General features: G+C 39.0%; 1 protein-coding gene across 1 annotated transcript; it reads left to right on the top strand.

The window, feature by feature from the left end:
* Positions 1-4,460: 4,460 nt before the first annotated feature.
* LOC149182186 (ABC transporter A family member 2-like) lies at positions 4,461-25,154 on the top strand. The gene is made up of 17 exons (XM_089414473.1): positions 4,461-4,560; positions 11,207-11,376; positions 11,739-11,924; positions 12,326-12,421; positions 12,569-12,769; positions 13,355-13,514; positions 13,617-13,846; positions 14,006-14,123; positions 14,451-14,527; positions 14,643-14,732; positions 14,881-15,024; positions 15,205-15,528; positions 15,628-15,708; positions 15,922-16,098; positions 24,411-24,691; positions 24,819-24,969; positions 25,065-25,154. Exons 1-17 carry the CDS (start codon positions 4,461-4,463, stop codon positions 25,152-25,154), a joined length of 2,676 nt encoding a protein of 891 aa, XP_089270599.1.
* Positions 25,155-25,381: the final 227 nt, after the last annotated feature.

Genomic DNA, 25,381 nt, shown 5'->3' with positions numbered 1-25,381 from the left:
CTGATAGCAATCTGATTCTCTAACACCTGTCCCTGCTGAACTGAACATGCACTGACATGCAACTGAGTTAACTGATGTATTCATTAGTTGCATCATGAGTTAATAATTAGTTTAACAACTCATCATTAGTCTATTTGCAGTTAGACTAATTACAACTAGTTTAACCAAGTCAAACTGAACACAACTCCATCAACTCCACAATCAACTCCACCAAACTCAACTGATTGAGTTCTAACTGAAGTCATGCATGCAACAACTCAATTGACTCATAAGAAAAGCGTATTTCCTTCTGACAGCTACATGTGCCACCTATGTAGCTCAAACTGAAGTGCTCCAAGAGAATAAGATCAAGTTTATAGTCCAAATATTATTATGAGATAATAATATTTGACTTTTCTATTTTTGACAGCTAGTCTAAAAATAGACTTTGATCACTCACACTGTGATCAAAAATAGAAGTCCATCTATTTTTTCCAACTTGACCAATCATCCATAAACAGCAACCTGCAATCCATAGACATGATCCATATGTCTAAAAATAGACATAGTCTAAAAATAGACTTGCGCCAAAAATAACCTGCGGGCCCACTTAGTGAAGGCGACTCTTTTCACTAAGCTCCATCATCTTGTTGCAATCTCAACAAGATTAAACTGTTTGGACAGACACATTTCTCTATATTCTAAAACAGGAAATTGAAACCTAGGAAGGCCAAGATTAGACTGTTTGGACCTTCCTTGAATGAAAACTCCTAAAAATTGGAACAACTCATCAAAATTGGAATCAGCAGTGGCATTTGGACTAGCACACTTCATGGCTTTCTTCTTTGGCTTCTTCTGGAAATATGGAACACTGCAGCTTGTAAAGTATGACATATTTGGCATGTAAAAATGTCAATCATGAAAGATGAATCCCTGTTGCAACAAGAGGCTAACAGTAACAATAATACCAAGAGAGGAGAAGTTGTAAGACCAAACCTTCATGGAAAAAGTGCAAGTGAAGAACAAATGTTGAACATATTCCTGATCATAACCACATAGTGGACATATACCCAGACTTAGGAAACCTCTCTTGCACAAGTTGTCCCAGGTGCGGATCTTATTCTTCCAGTTCAGCCAGACAAAACATATAATTTTGAGGAGGATCTTCAGTCTCCATATAACAAGAAACCAGTTTGTTGTCGGAGTTCCCAACATCTATTGTAAGATGTAATGATATGTATCAACCACTACCACGGAGCCCTTATGGATAATGCCACACTAGGTGATTTTGTCACCGGACAGATTCCTACATAAACATGCATCTCTGAGAACTTGAATGTAGAGGTTCCATTCAATAGCCATATGACCCTGCAGACCAACCTGTGATGCCTCCATCCAAATTGGCATACAATGTTCCCAACCTCTGATTACTTGGTATAAATAGAAAATACCCATGCGTTGAAGTATGTTGATGGTGTCCATCGATAGGACATTTATTGCACTAACTTCAGCAATCCTATCCTAACCGATTAACATTAAGTTTCCCATGTTGAACGTCCATTTCACCCTCTGGAAGAACCAGGACTTGATCTTCTGAAAGTTAGACCAGATGTAAGATCCATGTTTGATACCAATCTCTTGCATCACAAACCAGTAAGTAATGTGTTGTTTCCTGAGGTATTTAGTAGCGATGATTTGTCCCCAAACACCCCCACCAAAAAGTGCATGCCATAAAGACTTCAAAAGTAATGAAACTCCAAAAACCTGAGAATCCAAAATCCCCCATCCATCAACAGATTTTAGCCTAGAAATGGACTCCCAGGCTACCAGATGGAATTTATGTGTAGATCATGTGCCCGACCATAAGAAACAAGCAAGGCGAGATAGAATCAGGTTACAGATGTGAGTTAGGAGGGAAAATAAATGTGACCAATATGTCGCCATATGTTGCAGAACTGATTGTATCAAAGTGAAATGGCCACCAAGAGAGAGACATTGATATGACAAGCTTTTTAGTTTCTTGTCAAATTTCGAAAGGAGCCAAGCCCAATCATCAAATATGTAGCAAGACGGATTAATTCTAAAGCCTGGGTAGGTAAAAACTTCTTGTAAAGGGGTCATATTCAAGCCAAATTGGTCTGCAATGTATGTGATGTCAGAGTCATTACCACAAGAAAAGTATAGGCAGGATTTGGGACCATTTATAAACAGGTCGGAAGCAGCCCCCATCCTTTGGAAAATGTGAATTAGAGTCTCCCATTGCTCCCTCTTGATAACACCAAATGATAAAATATCATCCACGAAGAATAGGTGTGTAATTCTTACCTGTGGAGCCATCTGTAGACCCTGAAATTTGTCCAAACTTCATGCAACATTGATCTTTCTGCTAAAATCATCCATGACCAATAAAAAGAGTAAGGGGGATAATGAACACCCCTGTCACAGTCCTCTGTGAGCTCCAAAAAAATTTGTGGGGTAACCATTAATCAGGATGGCAAGCCAAATATTGGTCACACATGATCCACTCGACATTTCCATATTCCAAACCAACCTTAATGAGTATGAGTCAGAGCAGTCTCTATTCTACACAATCATATGTCCTCCGCAAATAAATTTTCATGATTCTTGATATGTATAGAGTGAACACATTTGTGTGCGATGGCGATGACAACATGTATGGATATACCTGTAAGAAATCCAAATTGTTAATTTGAGATGTGGACCAAAAGAACTCCTTTAAACCGCTCAATGATGACCTTGGAGATGAGGTTGTACACAATATTACACAAAGAAATAGGCTTGAATTCCGAAAATGAAACAAGTGCAGAAACCTTGAGGATCAAGGCAATGAAAGTAGCCTTGATGGAGCCAGAGATGCTCTTCCTGATCCGTGATTCATCAACCATATCCCGGAGAGTCCCTCCCATCAAATCGAAAAAGTGTAGGAACAGTTCAACAGTCCATCCATCGGGACCAGGGCATTTGTCCTTGGCAAAAGATCTAATTACTGAGTGGATTTCCTCCAACGAAATAGGGCGATATAGTTTTCCATTCGCTTCCTGATCGAAAATCACAGGGTACTGCTCCACAGCCCACAGAAGATCTTCCATATTCACATCATCCCTCTCCTTAAAGAGTGCCCCAAAAAAATTTCAACTTCCCTTCGAATATCTGCATCTGAGTATTTGAGGGATCCATTTGTGCCCCTGATATTCCATATAAAGTTAGAGTTCCTCCTTTGATTTGAAAATCTTTGAAAAAATTTAGTGTTCTAATCACCCGCCTGTATCCATGTGGCCCGACTCTTTAGCCGCTAGGTGTCTTCCTGAAATTTCATGATTTGTTTCCACCTTTGTTCCATAGCTTTGATGGAGTCAAGTTCCATCTAAGAGTGCTGACCCTCCATGAGACAAGCACTAAAGGCTTGAATCTCCTTTTCCAATGTTCTCAATTCAGCATAAACACGGGCTTTCTTCATTCGTTCCCAAGTCCTAACACATCTCTTAAGGGAAGCCAAACAAGAAGTGATATAGTCCATGGCGGCCTGTTCGGGAAAACGTGGAACACCATTCCACACCTCTTTAACCAATATGTTGAACTCCTCATCCTCAAGCCACATATGATTGAACTTGAAAGGAATGCCCTTCTGAACCCATTCCATCCTCCACTGAAGCAGAATGTGACATTGATCAGAAATGAACAATTTCACCACCATTGATCGCATATTACACAGGATTTCCAGAAGGCTCTGGTGTACTAGGATGTGATCCACTCTCTTGTTGATATAGTCCTCCCTGATTCTACCTTGTTCCAAGTGGGCTAGAGGGGAGAAGGGCATACATCAACCAAATGGTTGTCCTCAAAAGGTCTAGCCAACTATTCTAAAAAGCAATTCCTTGGACTCGTGAATCCCCAACATTGATCTCTAGACAACGTCAAGTTGAAATCCCCTGCAATGATCAGCGAGGGGATGTTAAGAATGTTTGTGTTCCTAACCCGATCCCAAAAAGAGTGTTTGTCGAAAAAAGGAGCATAAATTTTCCATATGTGAAGCTTCTCGCGAGATCCCCTGAGACATCTAGAGAGAAAAATGTCAGCAAAGAATATGTAGGTCTTGAAATGTTCCTAGGAAGGATCCCATAAAGAAACTAGACCACTGGATAAACCACATGATTCAACGACCACCATATACTAGTGTAGACAAATTAGATGGAAGTACACCCAAGATCTGGCTGAATCAACCATGGTTTCTTGGATGAGAACAACAAAAGGTCGGAAGGAAAAGAGGAGGTGGCGTAACGACAACCTTTTAGTGACATCCCCCAAGCTACGAAAATTGAGCGAGAGGATGGTCATGATAGACCAGTAACAGGGGGCATACGATCTCTAAGGGCCCCATAACAAGATGAATCAAGAATCAGAATATCACGTAGATCCCCAAAATCCAAAATTATTTGCAAACCTTGAGATTTCTCACGAGAATGTTGGCCACCCTTGCCGACCTTATGTCAGGTGGAGATATTCTTAGCAGAGGAAGGGTTGATGATAGGGGAAGAGGCGCCGCCAATTCCTTTGTGGATGGTAAGAGCGGAGAGATCCATGGCCGAGTTAAGAAGGAGAAATTCTAGATCATTGTCCACAGAATTGCGGGGAGAGGGGGGAGAAATCGGAACAAGGGAGGAGGAAGAGCCATCATGCGGGAGGGAAGAAGTTGAAGGCCCTGAATCAGTGGGACAGGACGAAGGTACAGGCATAGCGGTACAAGGTAGACCAGGCATATCCATGTTATCACCCGAAGGAGGAGGCAAAGGCAGGTCATGGGGCGGGTGAGTCATGTTGATGGAGAGATCCCGAAGAGTCGTAATAGGAAGGCAAGGATGGGGTTCAAGATCGATATCAACATCATGAGAGGAGCGAGGAGATTGAGAGGGAACAGATAAATAATTATGTACACAATGAGATGGACCATCTGAAATAGTGAAAGTACCTAGATCCGAAGCCGACCTTGGCATGGAAGCACCACAGTCTTGTTTTTCGTTGTGCCAGTCCCGCCGAGAAGAACCAACAATAAGCTGGCGTCGCGGACATCAATCAAGGAGGGTGACCAGTATGGTGGCACAACAAACATCTAAGCAAGATGTCCCAATAGTCAATACGTTGAACGATGTGTAGGGGACCCCATTCCAGAATAATGTCTTCCAGCAAGCCACCTACATAATCCACCTCGAGGAGGATCCAAGCCATCCTCTTATTGCGAGCCCCCAACACCTTAGGATCCATATAAACAAACTTACCCACTGAATTGTCGATCTCCTCCAAAGATTTCTTGGTCCAAAATTTCAGCGGCAGGCCAGGAAGTTTAACCCAGGTGTATATGTTAAGAGGAGTGTTGGTGAGTGGGATGAAGCCCACATACCATTTGCAGAGTTGTAGAAAACTTCATTCACTCACCCATGGAGTCTTTAAAAGTTTTTGGGCATCTTCCTGATGTAGGAAATGGAAGTTGTACCATTCATTCATTAAACGACTAAATTTCGAGGTATAAACCAATAATGGTTTGATCTAGTGGATCAAAATAATGCTCAAAATTGAAAGTGTATGATAGAGATCGAAATCTATATGACTGGATAGATCTCGACGATTTGAATCCAACGCAACTCATTTCACTCAAATCCAACATCGGATGCTCCCAGAAACACATTATGATCGAATTGTCAAACAAGTAAAATTTTGGCAAATGGACATGTAATTGGGTATTTTTGGGCTAGTGGCACGCTGCCACATGGCCTCATCTGATTGGTCAAAAAGTTAAAAAAATGGGTTTGCAACATTTCTCCAATTTTGCTCTAAGGTTGAATTTTTAAACATTTTTAATTATGACTGGTTTTTTTTGTGGCCAATGGTGGAAGGCCACGTGGGCCAACCAGAGGTGGACACATGACCTCCAAGTAGCACATTAAAAAAAAATTGGAGGCCGAAGAGCACCCCCTGGGTTCAAAACCAAGACCACGTACCAAGCAACCAAGGCCTACACCACCACGCTAACATGTTTCTTATTTAAACAACGTTGAAAGGTTATATATAATGTTTGGTATATGTGCTTATGGGGAGGGGTCGAGCTAAGCCCTAGCCCCTAGCCACCCCTGCACCACAGGACCAAAGGCAAGGGGCCAAGGGCTAGGCCTTAGCCTGGCCCACGGCCAACCCTCATGGCCTTTGCTCAGTCGTATGACCAAACAGTGTAACAAGGAGTGAAAAAAGAGTCAGGGGTTAGCCCCAAGCCCTACGGGGCCTCATGTGACCAATAACGCAAGTGGAAGAGGGGCCAGCCCACGGTCACCTACGCTGCATGGAACTAAGGGCGCGTGCCGGAGATGGAGCCAGACAAAGCCCAGAATCTTCAACCCCCTATGCAGTCGCATGGCGCCACGTGACTAGGAATTTCGGGACTAGGGGCTCAATGACGCCCTTAACAGTCCTACAAATTCTCCCGTCGAGAGGGAATTGTGCTAGGTTGAATGAGTCAGTTCTGCATTTGGGTCACTCAAGCTAGGGTGAGGTCGAATTTGAGGATGGTTGGCAACAGAATTTGGGAAAATAAAAAAACAAAGATAACGTTCTCAGTTTTGGCCAAATGAGGCACAAAAAGAACCAAAATAGGGTTTTTGACAGTGTTGGATCCATTGGAGACATCAATTCTGCTATTTGAGCAGTGTAAAGCATGTAAACACACTTTTTTGCATTTTTAATAAAAGAGGCCCTACATTGGAAGCTGGACCAGGAGATGTAGCCCAAGAGAGGGGTGAACTCCTTTATCATGCTTGTGTTATTTGTTTCAAATATGCTAGTTTTGTCTCTGTTTCACTATAAAATTTGGTTAAAATTTACTTGTTTATGTGTTTAGTAAGTTGATCCTCTACCCAAAACATATATAAATTTCACTTGCAAATTGTTAAAAAATATTCAAGTTTACACATTCAGATCATGGTTTCCACTAAGCCAAAACCCATCCCTCCATATCCAGATTCTAAGAGCCAATGAAATACCATTGACCCACTAACGTCCTATTTTGGAGGCTTTGAACTCGGTCCCAAAGGACATCATGTACGAAACTGAGCATTTTGGGTTCAGCGACACTTCGAACATTTTTATGCCTCCTCCTTTGACGCGTCAGTCTATTACCGAAGCCCCCATCTTGTGACAACACATCATTTGCATGCACATGTAAAGATCTCAGGGGTGCATGGGTAGGCTCGACATCAACCACACGTGAACCGTCCAACTCAGATCTCGGATGGCCAATGTTGCGAGCCCATGACCGCACCATCTCCAACGTGGCTCGTAGAAAGGTCTCTTGAGAAGAAATGTCTGCATCCAATGATGCCAAGTAATCTTCCATCCACCCCCGAAGCGTTTCAAACCAAAATGTGTCGCCACGTCAAAACCAACCCCACCTATAACAATTTGGGGAAGAGAAAAAGATTGCCTCCAATGTTGTGTACCACAAAGGCCCAGAATAGAAAAAATCTAAAACTGCAGATGCTGAGGAAAGAATATTACCATCCCCGTACGAGGGAAGAAACACCCAAGGATGTTAGAGGGAGTGCATACACATAACAAGGAAACGAGAGAATAAAACATCCGTGGCGAGTGGATGCCAAGTCACAATGCATATTCAAAGAGGAAAGGATTAAATGTAGGGAGGCAAAAAAGGAAAGATAAGCCGCCAGAATAGGTAATGGGAGCCCACAAATTCCAAGACCACCGATCCACCCCAGACACAGATCACAGAGAATGTCAACCACCCCCCAGAAAAGTAAATGTCACACGAGAATAGCCGGAAAAAGGAGAACAGTAAAAAAAAAAAAACCAATCAGAAGTGGTAACCCCATCGCCATCTAGCAAGGACTTAGTACGACCCAAGTGGAGGAGAAGCGGTCCCAGACAGTGATTTATTCACAACAACAACATCAATAATAACTCGTAATCCTCCACCACAAGTTGGAGAATCTGAAACTAATATCCTTGAACGAACGTGATATGTTGAAAGAGTCCTCCCATTTATACTAGAGGTATGGAAGTCGAAATTGTCCTCCTTGTTCTATATCAGCAAAGGAGTCCCCACCGAATAACCTCTCGAGAGCACCACTCCAATGTTGCATGTATATACAGAAGCAGGGAGTGCAAGGAAAAGAATACCAAAAGGGAGTCCTTATGAGCGACGAGCCAGACTCGATTTAGTACGTAGATGCGGGGAGTAGAAGTGTTCAACTAGATGTGTGTCAAGATGCAAATGACACATATGAACAATATAAATATGTGCAACACCTCCAGGAACTAGGAAGTAAGCATTCTAGTAGGCGGAGGTCAAGATATGTCAGCCCCAGGGTGATCACCGAACATGTAAAATATCGGCAACAAACAATACCACCTGGGTCTCAATCCTACCCAAACAGCAGGGAACACCACCCAAACTACGAAAAACCCACCAAGTTAACATGAAAAACCACCAAAAACCCAAGAAAGTAAACTGGACAAGGACATCCAAAAATAATGACAAATGAAGAAACACCCAGGAACCATCAAATGAATACCCACCACAGCAAAACAATCAGAGAAAAGTTACCAGTAGACCCCAAAGAAACAGGGATATAAGGATAGTAGAGGAAAATAAATGGAACGAAGAGTTATCCACTAGATATAAGGTGCACTTATATAGTGTCATGACATAACATAAGACAATAGGGACGTCCAGACACCCGCGGTAATCGAGACCAGCTAAAGGAAATGTGTAACAACAGCCACAAACAAAATAAAGCAAGCATAGAAGAAACAAAGCACCAATATTAACGCCAGGCTGTATGGAGAGTGCACTAGATGTTTTGAAGCATGTCCACTGATAGAAAGTTACAAACAGAGAAGTTAATGAGCCACCATATCCTCCGCTCCACCGCTCCCTCCGCCATAATACCTCTGGTTAATTTATTTAAACAGTGAAATTTGACAGATGGGTTGAATTTCAAATTCCAACCCTGGCATTGACCCAGGGGGACACACCATTACGTTTGGTTAATTTGTTTAGAAAATGAGCTTAATTTTAAATTCTCATCCCGGCATTGTCCGAGTAAGACACAAACATGAGATTAACAATCTATTTCCTTTCCCTCCATTACTGGGGTTTTTGCTTTTATAACTAGTCTATCCATGTCAACGAGTTAAGTTGTCAGCGTCGGATTGATCACAGAGAAGGTACTGAATGCGGCCAGGTAGGTGTAATTATAACAACTGGATTGAGCCACATGATGTCACAAGTAGTAGAAGAAGATTTAGATCCAGTGACATATGCCCTTTAGAGTCTACACCCAATGAAGTAGAAATGAGCAGAATGGTACAACGCTTATTCCTTCAACTTCAACCACTATTACTACAACGACAGGAAGCACAAGCACGCAAATGGCAAGGAGGATAGTTGTGGGTGAGGGGAAGCCCAAGTGCAAGTGAGTTTGGAAACTTGTGCAACATCCATACAAATCTATGGGAAACTCTTGGTCTTTCATGTGACTTAAAATTAATTAATTTAGCTAATATGCAATCCAGTTATGTTTTCAACACAATTTAATTCAGAATATTTTTAATATTTGATGGATATGAGTGAAATCAAAGAATTGATCTCATTTTTTTTTTTTTTATGGATATGAGTGAAATCAAAAAATTGATCTCCTTTTTTTTTTCTTTTCTTTTTATGGATATGAGTGAAATCAAATAATTAATCTAGTTTTTTTTTAATTAAAAAAAACTAACATACTTTTATTTATAGATAAAAGCAGTTACAAAGGTTTGCTTTTCTATCTCATCTTCATACAACTTTATGTCTCATCTTCATAAAACTTTGTTCCCCATTTTGTAATTTCCATCAAAATGATGACTTACATAGTTTTTATATTTAAATTTTCACCTATCTAGTCAAAAAATACTAACTATCTAATGCAGTTTGTCTCCATGTACATTTATTATTTTCTGCTCCTTTCTATTCAAAAAGTTTTCTTCAAAAACTACCTCACCGTTGAAAACTAACTAACATTGGTCTGTAGCATCAATCTATGACAATCTATAAGATATTTATTTTCCTCTAACTTTACAAGGTTTCATTGATCTAGCTATCCATTATATTTCCAAAACATTTTATAATTTGTAATCAAATTTTAAAGTCTATAATAAAATTAAAGATAATTATACTCACTATCTATTATATTCCCAAAATATTTTAAAATTGACAGTCCAATTATAAAATCTACATTAAAATTAAAATTAAAATTAAAATTAAAAATAAAAATAAAAATAATCATAATCATAATCATGCTAATTGAATTTCTTATCATTCCATTTTCTAAATATTTTAAAATTAAATTAACCATGCCAAAATAAGAAAGGAAAAAATATGTAATAAGTTCATTTTCAAAAATCTGTATAAAAATTAAGCACGCTGATTGAAATACAGGTACAACTCCTTTTAGCCCACTAAAAAGATGCACAACCTGAGCAACGAGTATGATATCTTAAGGCCAGCAATCACATATTTTCATTACAATTAAAGTGTTCAAGATTGTTAATTCAAGTGATGTTGGAGTTCCTGCAAGTGATGTTCAGGCATGCAAATAGCCAAGTTGCGTAAGTGCAAACATGGAAGTAAGCTATGAAGGATAACATAGCGTTTGAAATATGAAACTTTGGGATGAATCTTTGGGATGGTGACGTATGAAATCAGTAAACAAAAGGCTGACAATCAAGTGCGCCTTATTTCTTCTAATAACACACATTCTAACGAGAACAAAACTGCCATGCAATTGAGGTTATTATCAAAAAGGGTTTCAATTTCATCTCAAAATAAACTCTTCATGAGTAACTCAAGTAGAGATCATGCCACTTATACTGTAGACCAGTTCAATAATGTGAATTCATTGATTTTATTGAGAGCCCACTCAAAGAGGGGTTTGTAGTAGATAGCTCGATGGTCATATGTCATCTGATTTGGAAAGGTTTTATTTTTTATTTAATGAGTTAAACATGGTTAGTGTTACAATGGGTTGGTCAAAATCTATGCCCCTAGAGGCTGTGTAGCAGTGGTCAACTGTCACCCCTTCTATTATACTGACAAGCTGGTTGAGTTTGCTCTTGTATTCCCTGGCCGAAAGTGCATATTATACATCAATTTTGTTATCGGATGCAGATTCCAACTTTAGCTGGACTGTAGGACTGAAGGAATTTGCACATCCAGCCATTGCAATTTTCTCTATTGTTGGACGATACGGGCCTACATTTTTTCTTGCCGCTGCAATGTTCGGGTTTGTCATTCAACTGGGTTCTATAGTTGCCGAAAAGGAGCTTAAACTTCGTCAGGTAGCCATGTCAATGATTGCCTTTTTTGGTTCTCTATTGAAAATTTCAAATGCTTCTAGAACACATTTCAAATGCTTCTAGAACACATTTCAAAAAGATTTCTCACTCTTGATTTAGCATTTGAATTTATGCTGAAAATGCTTTTTTAAGTTTGAATCATGATTGCCTTTAACAATTTTGTCTGAAAATGCTTTTTTAAGTTTGAATCATGATTGCATTTAACAATTTTGTCGGTTGGTATATGCATTGTTTTTTATTTATTTTAAATTTAAGATAATCGTAACTGGTGAGAATTATCCTAAACAGACCCAAGATCAATTGGTATATGCATTATTATCTAACTGTCTTTTGGGATCCGACAGGCAATGTCTATTATGGGGCTTTATAATTCAGCCTACTGGTTGACTTGGCTGACTTGGGAAGGCATCCTCACATTTGTATCTGCGATTCTCATGGTCCTTTTTGGAATGATGTTCCGGTTCCGCTTTTTCCTCAAGAACAGTTTCTCAATTTTGTTCCTTTTGTTCTTTCTCTTTCAGTTGAACATGGTGAGGACATGAACATCCATCCCAGTTATTTTCGAACCTGTAGAGTAAAGACTTTGATTTTCTTTAAAAAAACAAGAACAATTTCAGATGCACATCGAGGCCATCAACATTTCAATCACAATTCATGAGTGCACATGATGACACAAATATGCATACATTTGAGACACACTCTGTATGTATATGGTTCGTCTTGACATTTATATTGAATGACCACATGTTAATACATTACCGTTGAAATAATGAAGTAAAAATTTATTTCAAAATACAGATCTCACATTGCAGAGATGAAATGACTTTAAACTCAGGGAAAAGAAGAGGAATATACATTGAGACTGAATTCTTTTGGATTGCAATATTTAGGCATGAATAGCAGATACTCACTTCACAAGATCATGCAACAGGTTGGATTTGCCTTCTTGTTGTCTGCCTTTACAAGCAAATCTTCATCTGCCACCACTCTCGGATTCTTCGTCTACATAATTGGGTTCATAACACAGGTTTGTTTTTAGCTGTAGTAGTGTTTGCTTTATGTTCATGTTTCAATCCTTTGTAAAATCTCCATAAAACTATCATTTTGCACAACTCCTAAAAGCAGAGTCCATATGATCCAAAACACTAATAGAAGTATCTTCTTTTTTGTGCAGCTTGTTACAACATTTGGGGTTCCATATTCAAATACATTTTCCAAGAGCTACCGTACCATCTGGTCCTTTTTCCCTCCAAATCTTTTTGCTCAAGGCCTAAACTTGCTGGGAGATGCGACGGCTACAGGTCAAGATGAAGGAATCAGCTGGTCTAGTAGATCAAAATGTCCTTCGGCAGACTCTGGCTGCGTTATTCAAATGGTTGGTTCACGTAATATTTTTATTTTAGGAAATATTCTTAGTTACTAATAAAGAATGTATAATTGTAAAATATTTACCTAAATTTCTAATAATCTTATACCATAAATATTTTTTTTACAATGTTCATAAAAGATTTGCCCATCTACGAATATTAACCCTTTTCCCTTATATGAATTGTACATTTCCGTATTTCCAAGGGCCCGATTCACATTTAGCTAATTTGCATAGACCTGCTTCATATTTAGTAGTTATGAGCCCAATGATAGGAAACTAGATAGCTTGGGGACTGGACTAAAGGTTGCAGTCCCTCCTGTTTTACTTGGAGCCATTTTACCTAAAGAAACCTAATATTTTCCTTATTATAGAGCAGAGGATGTCAACTAGATTCTGCATTGGAGTAGAACTAAAACTTGCCATTCATCACTGTCTCGTTGCCTCCCCACTGATGCATAATGCTAAATATTCTAGTAGTTTATGAGCTCTATGGTAGTAAACTGAGTGGCTTGGTGAATGGGTTAAAAGTTGTGGTCCGTCCTGTTTTACTTCTTTTAATGACATGACACGAGAGATGCACCATGTTTCCAGGATGATATTTTCAAATGGCTCACTGCAACATTCTTTCTGTGGTTCATTCTCGCCATCTACTTTGACAATGCACTCCCAGATGTGAATGGTGTTAAAAAGTCCTGGTTTTACTTTTTGAAGATATCATATTGGACTGGAAAAGCCAGCGATCAAGAAGAAGGTAATCAGGAAATTTAATTGATTTGCTCATGATGTGATTGTAGTTTCTGAAAAAAAATAACACCCATCAATGTGCTTCACTAAAAAGATTTGATTTCTGCAGGCGGTGGTTGTTGTAGCTGTACAAGATCTGTTCCACCGTTACCTGAAAGTAGTCCCGATGATGAAGATGTTGCCGCAGAGGAATCATTAATCAGACAGCAAATAACTGAGGATACGACGAGTCCAAATGTGGCTGTCCAAGTTCGTGGCCTCATCAAGACATTCCCTGGTATAAGAAATATGGTTGGTTGCTGCAAATGCAGAAAAACGGCTCCTCATAATGCTGTAAAGGTATATTAACACATAAGAATGGCATTGGATATCTTATGATTCATTCTCAACTTTCTTACATGAAAGAGCAGAATATAACTGAAGATTGATGTAAAAATACTTATGCTCATTCTGATTAGATTTATGTTTTCTTCCTTTTGATTTATAACCAAATTTTAGGGCTTGTGGATAAACATTGAGAAAGATAAGCTATTTTGTCTCCTTGGACCCAATGGAGCTGGGAAAACAACTACAATCAACTGCCTTACTGGAAATACACCAGTAACAGCCGGTGACGGTAATTTTCTATAACCAGATGCTTTTCCCTGAGCTTTACTTTTCAATATATCATCCTGGATTACAAAACAAATTTGATTGAAGATAGCTTGTGAAAGATATGGCAAGGATCATAAGTTATTATTAGAATGGTCTGCTATCTTGCTTTGAGAATGTTTAATAACTTCTTGATGCATAATGACAGTAAAAGTATTGAACATTGGATTCAATATCCGGTCTCAAAGTTTAATATCTTATTCCCCCATTCTTGCTTTTGAGTTTTACTTAATGGAGTGAATGGGTTAAACAGTCATCTGAGTCTTGTTTTGTATTCGTAAATCAATCACAGCACTGATCTATGGGCAGTCTATTAAAAGCACAAGTGGAATGTTAAAAATTCGAAGTATAATGGGAGTATGTCCTCAGGTACAATCCTGTCTTACCAACATTCAAATAATTGGGATGCAGTTATGCTTGAATATCTTGTGTATTTTGTATAGATCTTTATCTATTTGTGCATTGTCATTCATTTAGTCTGCAGTTTGATATTCTGTGGAATGCTCTATCAGCTCGAGAACACTTATATCTATTTGCTAGCATCAAGGGCATACCAAGATCTGCCATTAAATCTGTATGTTCTTATTGGCTTTGGTTTTCTCAGAAATTGTAGTTTTCCATTTCTTATTATTGCAATTGATTGCTTGTGACTGTCTTCAAGACTGATTTTTTTACAAAACCGCCATTCACATGATGAATGAAGTTTGGTTATTATCTTGCAGGATGCAGAAAACTTGTTATCACAAGTAAAACTATCAGAATCAGCTCATATTCGGGCTGGCAGCTACAGCGGAGGAATGAAGCGCCGCCTTAGTGTGGCAATAGCCCTCATAGGGGATCCTAAACTGGTTTTCTTGGATGAACCTGTATTTTCAATCATTCCACCCTGTTTATGCTTTCTTCTTAGACTTCTCCTTTTTGCAGATCAGAGAAATTAGCCATTTCTTCTTCTGTTGTAAATTAGCGATCTTCTTAGATACCAGTTTCCTCTTGTACATTTAGATGCCTATCCTTTTGTTCTGATTGATTGATATATATCTCTACAGACTACTGGCATGGACCCTGTTACACGAAGATATGTATGGGACATCATTGAGCATGCGAAGAAGGATCGGGCCATTGTCTTGACAACTCATTCAATGGAAGAAGCTGATATACTGAGTGACAGAATAGCCATCATGGCCCGAGGGAAGCTACGATGCATTGGCACTTCAGTTCGGTTGAAATCCCGGTTTGGAACTGGGTTTGTTGTAAATGTAACTGTGCAAAAAGAAACAAGAAGAGATAGTTTATTGCAAAATGCAAGCGATTCCTTGCAAAGAGAAGACAGTAGACACCAGAGTGACCCAGTGAAACATTTCTTTAGAGAGGTAAATACAAACATTCTGTAATCTGCTCCTCCCTGAAACAATGGTTAACAAAACTTCTGTCTCTAATCCAATAAATATTTGGTCAATGTTACTTGGCAGCGTCTGAATGTAGAACCAAAGGAAGAGAACAAAGCCTACATAACATTTATCATTCCTCGTGAAAAAGAGGAACAGTTGACGGTATACACTTCTACTGTTCCTTTTCCCTCTACTCTTTCCGGTTCAAGCTACTTTTGTTTAGTCAAAGCATAGGCTGAATTCCACAAACATTCAATTCCAGACCATGAAAATTTTTGAATAACTATCGCAATCTTCTGTTAATGCAAATGATGAAATAGTCTAGTAGGTGTTTTGAAATTGACAAGAGACCAAGAAGTGTGCCTTCTATTTCAGGATTTCTTTGCAGAACTGCAAGATAGAGAAGAAGAGCTAGGGATTACAGACATTCAACTGAGTCTTGCGACTTTGGAGGAGGTTTTTTTAAACATTGCAAGGCAAGCAGAAGTCGAGACTGCAGCTGCTGATGGAAGCTTTACTACACTGAACTTACGTTCTGGAACCTCAATTCAGGTCTGTCATTCTTTTCAGGTGTGTTTTATTTTTAATTGTGAGTAAAGAAGGCAAATGGTCATGAAAGTGTCCATCACTCTGTGACAATGCAGACATATAGTGGCTCAACCATACAAGGTAATAACAAAGATAAATGATAAAATGTAAGACTAACAGCAAAAGCCCTAGGCTGTAGACATGGATAATCATGAAAGGACATCCAGAGGCAACAAGGCTGAAAATCTGAGACACAAGAAACCTATTTTACAATGCAGCTGACTGCTGAGGTAGGTCACCAAGAGCATAATAAACCCCATGAAAAAACACAACCGAGTGCTATGGAAGGTCACATAGAAGAGGAAACCGAGAAAGAATTATGATCCCATCGGTTTAAATTTCAATTCTGTCAGAGGGTCATAGGGGTTGAATTAAAATGCTTGCTTATGTGGGCCAAGGTGTATAACTAGAGCCACAGACAAAAGCACCCCTGATGATCCAAATTTATGCAAGAACGAAATGAAATACAGACTTAAATAGAAACACAGAACTAACAAAAACTGAACTTTAATTCATTAATAACAAATAGTCAAATTGTTTACATGCAGAATGGAAATAAACTAGTTTGGGCTATGGTAGTTCATCTTTGACAAGAGACGTGACAGCTACATGTCTTCCGAACTATGTTACAATGAGGTTTAGAGGCCTTTTTATTATTGAGAAACCCTAAACATCCAAAAACCTAACCCTAGGAGATGAAGCGCCAAAAGTTTGTAGGCCCCCCCGTTGGGTTTAGTTGGAACACCAACTTCTTGGGGTCATACTTCGGTCATATGATCTTCATTTGGTGTGCACGATACCTCGTTGGAATGATCTATCCAAGGATAAAAAAATTATGGGCAAGCCCTTGCCCATGGGCTAAGTTACGAGGATTCGAATCCGATCCGAATCCGCCAGTTTTTTGAAAAACCAAGATCGGAAACGTCAAGAAACTGCAAGTACATACAAATATAAAACATTTTAAAATTTTTAAAATTGAAAATTATATATTACAAAACAAAAAACAAACCTACGTTAATTTTTAAATATATAATTTTTACATACAATAAATTTCAAACTTAATAGATCATTTATAAATGTTAATTAAGCATTAATTAAATTTATATAAAAATAAAAAAATTATATGTGAATTTTTAAATATATAACTTCAATATAATACTTTAAAAATAATTATTAATTTAATCACAATAAAATTAATACATTATTTAAATATATTTAAACATTAATTATTAATTATAATATTTATATTAAGCAAATTATTAAACTTACTTTTAAAACTTGGAAAAAAACTTTAAAATTGATTAAAATAAAAATTATTTTTAAACTTTAAAATATCTAAATAAAAACTTTTTAAACTTTAAAAATATCTAAATAAAAATTTAGATTTTTAAACTTTAAAATATCCAAATAAAAATTTACTTTTTAAACTTTAAAAATATCTAAATAAAAATTTAAGTTTAAATTTCAAAATAAACTTTAAAATATCTGAATAAATATGAGTGGATTATAAACTTTACATAACCTGCGTTAAACTTTAAAGTTTATAATGTTTTATATTAAACCTTATAATATGTTCAAATAACATAAAATAATAAATTGGCGTTGGTAGAGTCCCTAGTTTAGTTTCGCGAACGCGATTCATTAATTGGCAGACTCCCTAGTTTATTGGCGTTGGCTTGTGTTTGGATGATTAAATTTTTTGTTTTCGAATTTTGTTTTGACATTTGCTGCAGATTTGTGCATTGACCTTGACGGTTTTTTACCCGAGAGACGCTGGACCGAATGGAAGTTTATTTTCGCATACGCCAATTCATTAATCCATTTCTTATCATTCCTTAATTGGCTTGCGTCTGGATTTTTAAATTTTGTGCGTTGACGTTGACGGTTTTTTACCCCAGAAAAGCTGGACGGAACGGATCTTTGCGGATCTGGATCCGAATCCGTTTATGATCCGTGGATCCGCTGATCCAGCCATTAGACCTGAAGGATCCGGTAACATAGCCCATGGGTTATAGGCTTGACGTATTTTTCAAAAAAATGTTGCTTAGGGCCTCAAAACGACTCTAGAAGTTTAGGACCCAAAAAATTGCCAAAAATAGTAAACTGTGCTACAATTAAGGAAACTGAAAGAAACAATGTTGGGGGTCCAGGTGGAATAGGCGGGTGGCCACCAATATCCACCTGGATTAGTCCTCCCCCCTTGGGAAGCAATGGTCCCCATTGCATTGAGTGTCTCCAAGAGATGGGGAAACTTCTACTGAACTTGGTCCCTAGCGAGCCACTTGCCTTGGTGCAGGAGTTGGCCATCTTTGACAACCCGACATAGTTGAATCCTCTATTGGCAAGTGTTTTTAATCTATCTTTCCATGATCCGATCAGTCGTGGCATGTTCCATGCAATCTGGGTTGAGCTCTATTGGTGTCAGCTACTCAGTAATATCTAATGTGTCCAGCAATGGTGGAAAGTATGACCAAAGGTGGTCCACATTGAACGTTGGGTGCATGCCAAGGAATGGGGGAATGTTGAGCTCGAAAGAATTATCTCCCATAACCTTGGTGATGGTGTAAGTCTCGTATCAGAGTGGTCAAATCTTTCGATGGGATTCGACAAGACATTCATTCTACAAATGCAACCAAACTTTGTCGCCTACCTGAAACTTATGTGGCAGCTGATGTTGATCATGTCGTTGTTTATACTTGGCATCAGCTTTATCCAAGATGTCGTGAACCTACTGGCAGATGTGCTGGATGTGTTCAATAAACTTGGTTTCTTTATTAGCCTCAGACTATACATGTGTAGATTCTGCCTGTGTAATCGCATGAGGCATGACAACATCAATCGAACATAATGATTGAAATCCCAGATCCATTTGAAAGGGAATGCGGCTAGTTGAGCTATGGAGAGCTTTCTTATAGATGTGTTGCACATAGGGAAGGCTTTCATCCTAGGTTCAAGGATGCTTAGAGTTGTACATGTGTAGTATGTGCACTATCATCTTGTTGACAACCTCTCTCTGGCCATCAGTCTGGGATGGAATGTAGTCAACTTAGTGAGTTTAGTGTCCAATAATGACCAGAGGCTTGACTAGAATGTGCTCAAGAACTTGTTATCCCAATCTAATATAATAGTCTGCGAGATCCCAGAATGTACCCACACTCGTTTGAAGAAGAATTTGGCAGTTTCCTCTGCTATGATACTCTTCTTGCACACCGCCAATATAGTCATCTTAGAAAATCTATCCACAACCAAAAATACACATCCATTACTCTGCTTGGTGGAAGGGAGCCCAAACAGATAGTCCATGCAAATGGATTCCCATGGCTGGCTGGGAGTAGGCATAGGAGTGTACAGGCATTACTTCTTGATGGTTGGTTTTGCAATGGCACAAACAATGCAGGATCTAATATATTTTCCAACATCCTGTCAGAGTATTGGCCAATAAAAATACTTCTGCGGTACTTCCATAGTTTTCTCCACACCAAAGTGTCTTGCGACCCGACTATAGTGTGCCTTGCAAATAAGCTTGATACGCTCACTTAAAGGAACACAAAGGTGGCCCAATTAGCATAATAATGCATCCTAGAGGTGAAAGTCTGGTACTTGTTTGCCATCCACTAGCATCTAGTATGTGGTGGTGAACTTTGGATCATCTTTGTATAGTTGCGGCCATCTAGAGGTCTCGTGGCCACAGGAGTTATGAACAATGGTCAAAACTGCAACGGGGGCCGACTGAGGCAATCTACAACATTATTAGTGATGCTCTTATTGTATTTAATGTTCAAATGGAATTGTTGAAGAGATGTGGATCACTTCTAATGGTGATCATTTTGCAACTTCCATTGTATCTGTATAAATTGAAGAAGTTGATGATTTGTGTGGATGACTGTCTCCTTCTCCAGAATGTAATGTTTCCATTGTCGGCAAGTGTGCACAATGGAATACATGTCTTTATCGTAGGTGGGGTATTTCCGAATTGTATCGGAAAGTGTCTCACTGTGATAGGCCATCGGATGCCCTTGTTGGGTGAGAAATACACCAATAGCATAGTCTGAGGCATCTGTCTCAATTTCAAATGGTTGTTGCAGGTTTGGCAATGTGATTATTGGTGCAGATCAAAGGTGGTGCTTCAGCTTGACAAATGTTTTTTGTTGGGACTCAGACCAAGAAAACTTTGCTTTTGATCTGCCCTTGGTAACTTGACTCAAAGGCCAAGTGATATGAGAGAATCCCAACATGAACCACTAATAAAATTGGCAAGGCCCAAAAATTTGCAAATCTATTAGATTGATCAAGGTTGGCTAATCCCAAATGACTTGGATCTTAGCCGGATCCACATGCACGCCTTACTCATCAATGATGTAATCCAAATATTGGACCTAGCTCATGCCAAAGGTACATTTCTCTAAGTTGGTACATAGTTTGTATGTCATCTAGATATGCAACCACGAACGAGTTGGTGAAGGGCCGGAAGGTGTCATCCATCAGCCTCATAAAAGTTGCAGGGGCATTTTTCAACTTGAAAGACATGACCAATCACTCAAAAAGGCCCTCATTAGATTTGAAGGTGATCTTCCATACATCTGTGGGTTCTATTGGAACCTGGGGATAGCCATACTTCAAATCGATCTTGTTGAAGCATTTGAAGGTTGACCCCTTTGAGTTAGTCAAGAAGGTAATCAATCTGTGGGATTGGATACCTGTTCCTGATAGTGATTTTGTTTAGTGTTTGATAATCAATGCAAAGTCTCCAAGTCTCATCCTTCTTTTGTACAAGTACAATCGGGCCCCCTAAAGGTGAGGAACTTGGTCAGATGTGCCATTTTTGTAGCAGCTCATGGATCTGGCACTTGATTTCTTTATTTTCCATAATAGAGCGGCAGTATATCGGCCCATTGGGTAGAGGTGCTCTGGGAGTCAAATCGATCGAATGCTTCACCTAACAGTGAAAAGGTACCCCTGTGGGTAAGGAGAAGATGTCCATGTATTCTTCCATGAACTTATCCACCGGCTTCTACTACATGAAGGAACCCTTCCCGGGGGCCGTGGATGTGGCCACGATCTTCCCCCTACTTTGAGAGTGAATCAGAAAGAAAACAAATTTCATGTTCTAGGAGATGATCTTATTGCATTGCTTAGCAGAGATCAAATAGATAGTGGTAGGCAGGGCTACTTTCAATATCCTGTATAGCTTACTTCCCAAAGTAATAATAACAGTGTGAGGGCTAAAATCATACACAACATGGCGCTTCCAGAAGTATGGTTGGTCTAATAACACATCACAGACTTCAAGATGAGCAACATCACAGAGTACCTCATTCGTGAAGGGTTTGATGTTGTAGGGAAGGCGAAACTACTGGCTAACATGGAGATCTCGTCTTTGGTGGAGCCACCCGATGGTATATGGTTATGGGTGTGGTGTGGTTAGCAGGGCCAACCGTTTAATGACCTCTGCTAAGATGAGGTTCTTTTGCCTCCCACTGTTGACAAAGAACTGCAGCGAATAGCCCTTCACCCACATCTGTGAGTGGAAGAGATGCTTTCCTCCCTCTGGATCTTTGGGCTCAACCTTCTGTACCATGGTGGTGGCAACTGTGGCACTGGGTTCTGCGTCAATAATATATTTCCCCTTATCGTTCCCCTTGTTGGGTTCTGGGTTAGAATCAAAACATGCATCGAACTCTAAAGCTTTCAGAGCAACCACCAATCACTGCTTAGCGCGACACTCATTTGTGTTGTAGGTTCGGCTCTTGTGGAACTCACATCACTTTCCTATGACATTCTACGTCTTCGGGATTCTTTGCTTGTTGCTTCGATGGGTTGTCTTGGTTTGTTCCACCTTGGCTTTGTCCTTTGTTTGGCAGTTTGGGGTTGTTCTTGCCTTGCTTCGGATTCGCAAATCCAAATTCTCACTTATTTTGTTTAATTTTTTGTTCAATCTTGGCAGCATATTGATATGTTGCACCAAGCGAGGAGATGTCCAAGAACTCAGTTTCTTCTTGAATGTATTTATGCAAACCATTGCGATACTTGAGCACCATATATTGCTCAGAGTCTTTAATACCTAGCTTTGTGCTTAGAGTATGAAAAATATTTGTGATCTCATGCACATCGTGGTCCCTTTGCTGCCATAGTGTGGTCCATTGTATGTACTTGTCTTCATAACTCCCAAAGGGTAATATTGTTCCTTGACGGCATCTCAGAAAGAGTTCCAAGAAGGTACAACTGTAAACAAAGAGGGTTCCTCGGCCCTTTTCTCACATAAAGTTTTCCACCAGTGCTTGACATGGGGGGCGGCCTTAAGCAGTGCAAAAGTAATATTTTCCCTATCAGAGAAACTATGGACTAAAAAATAACCTTCCAACAGACTTAACCATTTATCTACAACATCTGCATCTATCTGACCTTTGAATATAGGGATATCGAAGTTAACTTGTACCTTGAAGGGAGCGGCACCTCCAAAGTGACTGTTGGATGAAGATGCGTCGCCTAATGGCATCCACCGCAGGATCTAGGAAAAGTTGTTCATCATCTCGTTCCTTTATCACTCGAGGTCTTCTTTGAACAATAGTTTGATAGGATCTCCTGCTGCCTCGTCTTTCTTTTCTTCCACCATGTGACGTCGTCACTGTCAGCGGGGACGATCTTGCAAGGGCTCAACTAGTTCAAGTCCCAACTCCTTATACTATGACCTCATTAGGGACATGGATTGAAAAACAGAGAAATAGCAGACCGCTCTGATACCATTGATCTAGATTTATGCAAGAATGAAATGAAATACAGACTTAAATAGAAACATAGAGCTATGACGAAAACTAAACTTCAATTCATTAATAACAAATACTCAAATTGTTTACATGCAGAATGGAAATAAACTAGCTCGGGTGATGGTAGTTTATCTCTGAGAAGATGTGTGATGGCTACATGCCTTCTGAACTATGCTACAATGAGGCTTGGAGAAATTTTTATTATTGAGAAACAATGGGAAACCCTAAACATCCAAAAACCTAACCCTAGGAGATGAAGCACCAAACGTTTGTAGGCCCTATTGGGATTAGTTGGAATGCCAACTTTCTGGCCATTTTATCTCCATCTGACATGCACGATACCTCGTTAGAAAGATTTATTCCAAAAAAACAAATTTTCTGGGCGAGCACCTGCTCATAGATTATGGGCTTGACACATTTTTCAAAAAAATGTCATTTAGGAGCTTCAAAACGGCTCCAAAAGTTTAAGACCCCAAAAATTACCAAAAATAATAAATTGTGTTACAATTAAGGAAATTGAAAGAAACAGTGTTGGGGGTATAGGTAGAATAGGTGGGTAGCCACCAATATCCACCTAGATCACATGAAGCAAAAAGATGACATTGCATAGGTCCCAATAGTGTTCTTTTGGTTGTCTCTGATTGGACTAAAAAACAAAAGATTCAACACTATATTTTCCATAGAGATTATCCTTGTTGTAGACAATACTATAGACCAAACTTGTTGTAGACAATACTATAGACAAAACCATGAGTTTCTTCTCGCAAAACAACCAATACCTTCACAAAATCTCAAGCTCTACTCAACATGAACTAGAGAACAATTGCATAGTAGAGCAAGCCTCCACCAACCAGCTGTCGAGTCAATGCCCTAAATCATGTTGTAGTGGTCACATGTTTGTTGCTCGATAGGCCAAATGTCTTTGACAGATTCTCTTCTGAACATGGCCTTCTGACCCAAATCTTCATTATCTAAAAGGATTATCCCATTGTTTTCAAGCCCCGTATTAAGGCTCTCACACCATAGCTGAGATATGTGCAGCCCTGTAACCATACACACGACTCCATTATCAATTTGCAAATATCCAGCATTGGCGTCCATCCTTCCCTCATTCTCATTGTTAGATAGATGAGACTGAAGCTCTCTTTCATGGTTGCTTAGTCATGGTGTAAAAGATCTTTCTCTGTTCTTTTTGGTTCAATATTCTCTAGACTATCGGGACAATGTAATCAAATTCATAATGATCCACTATTAAGTAGAATAAATAGTCTTGTTAGATCAATTATCCTAATTTATGCTCTGAAACTTGGGAACACTTTCAGTCACTGAGTGGGGAGCAGTACTATTGTATCAAGCCTCCATGATAAGAGCGTCTGGAAGTTTTAGGCCCTGTTGTTCATTTGCCTTAAAAATAAATTTTATATGATTTATCTTACTTAGAGCCTGGTTGTGCATTAGCCTTAAAAAGTGATTTTATATGATTTATCTTACTTGGTTACTTGTTTATGTCAGGTTCCCACTGGGGCAAGGTTTGCACTGATTCCTGGAACAGAATCAGAAGAAAATCCCGGAGGATTGACGGTGGAAGTACATTGGGACCTAGATGACACCGGAGCCCTTTGTATTTCTGGCCACTCTAATGAAATACCAGTGCCACCACATCTTGTGAATACAGAACGCGTGACATCATTTAGCGGAAACCGATCAAGCAGGTCCTTTACAAGAACAACTTCCGGCCACGTTGCACCTATGGGATTGGTTATTGAAGAAGATAGGATTTCAGCCTCGAATAGGTAACTTCCTGAATTGTTTTGGATCACTGAAAATGTGTAGAAAATAGGCACTATGGTAATATATATATTAGAGAATCCATTATATGAATATCGAAGTGGGATTGTGTGTATACCTCTGCAATTGCAGCATCATCTCTGTCTTTGAAGCTTTCAATGGATTCTCCAATCATGAGCACGTCCATTACTTTAGTTGCATTACCAGAGATTTTTTGTCATGTCTGTGGATAGAACTCATGAGTTTAGAAAGTCATTCTGAAACTGTTCTCATACGTGCAACAGTGAAGTGAGGGGCAGTTGTGTCTGAGGCTAAGTTAGATATCATAGTAATCTCTATGATTCCGAACATCAATATAACTTTCGTTTTCAATGGCAGGTTGACATAAGCACTTCTTCATCAAAGCTGGAGGTGTCTGAGAATCAGTGTGGTGATGAATTTTATGAGGTTGATATCCTATTAACATGATTTTCGCTTGAAGAAAGAATTGTACTTCTTTTAACATGACGAAAGTAAAGGTTAAACGATTATGGAAAACAGTTAGTTTTATTGATCAATTTGTTTAAAGTAATTTTTATTTAAGACAAAGGAAGTCCAAAATATGAGTAAGCAATAAAGCTCGATTCCATATAAATAGGTTTGGGATCATAGGCTTGGGCACATTCATTCGTACTTGTATATATCGGTTTATGATG

Source organism: Pinus tabuliformis, chromosome 3_2 (assembly GCF_031772625.1).
Source record: "Pinus tabuliformis cultivar Carrire ecotype Pingquan chromosome 3_2, CPIR1, whole genome shotgun sequence".
Taxonomy (NCBI): domain Eukaryota; kingdom Viridiplantae; phylum Streptophyta; class Pinopsida; order Pinales; family Pinaceae; genus Pinus; species Pinus tabuliformis.
The sequence above is the reverse complement of the archived record's forward strand: the minus strand, read 5'-3'. Positions and strand labels throughout refer to the sequence as shown.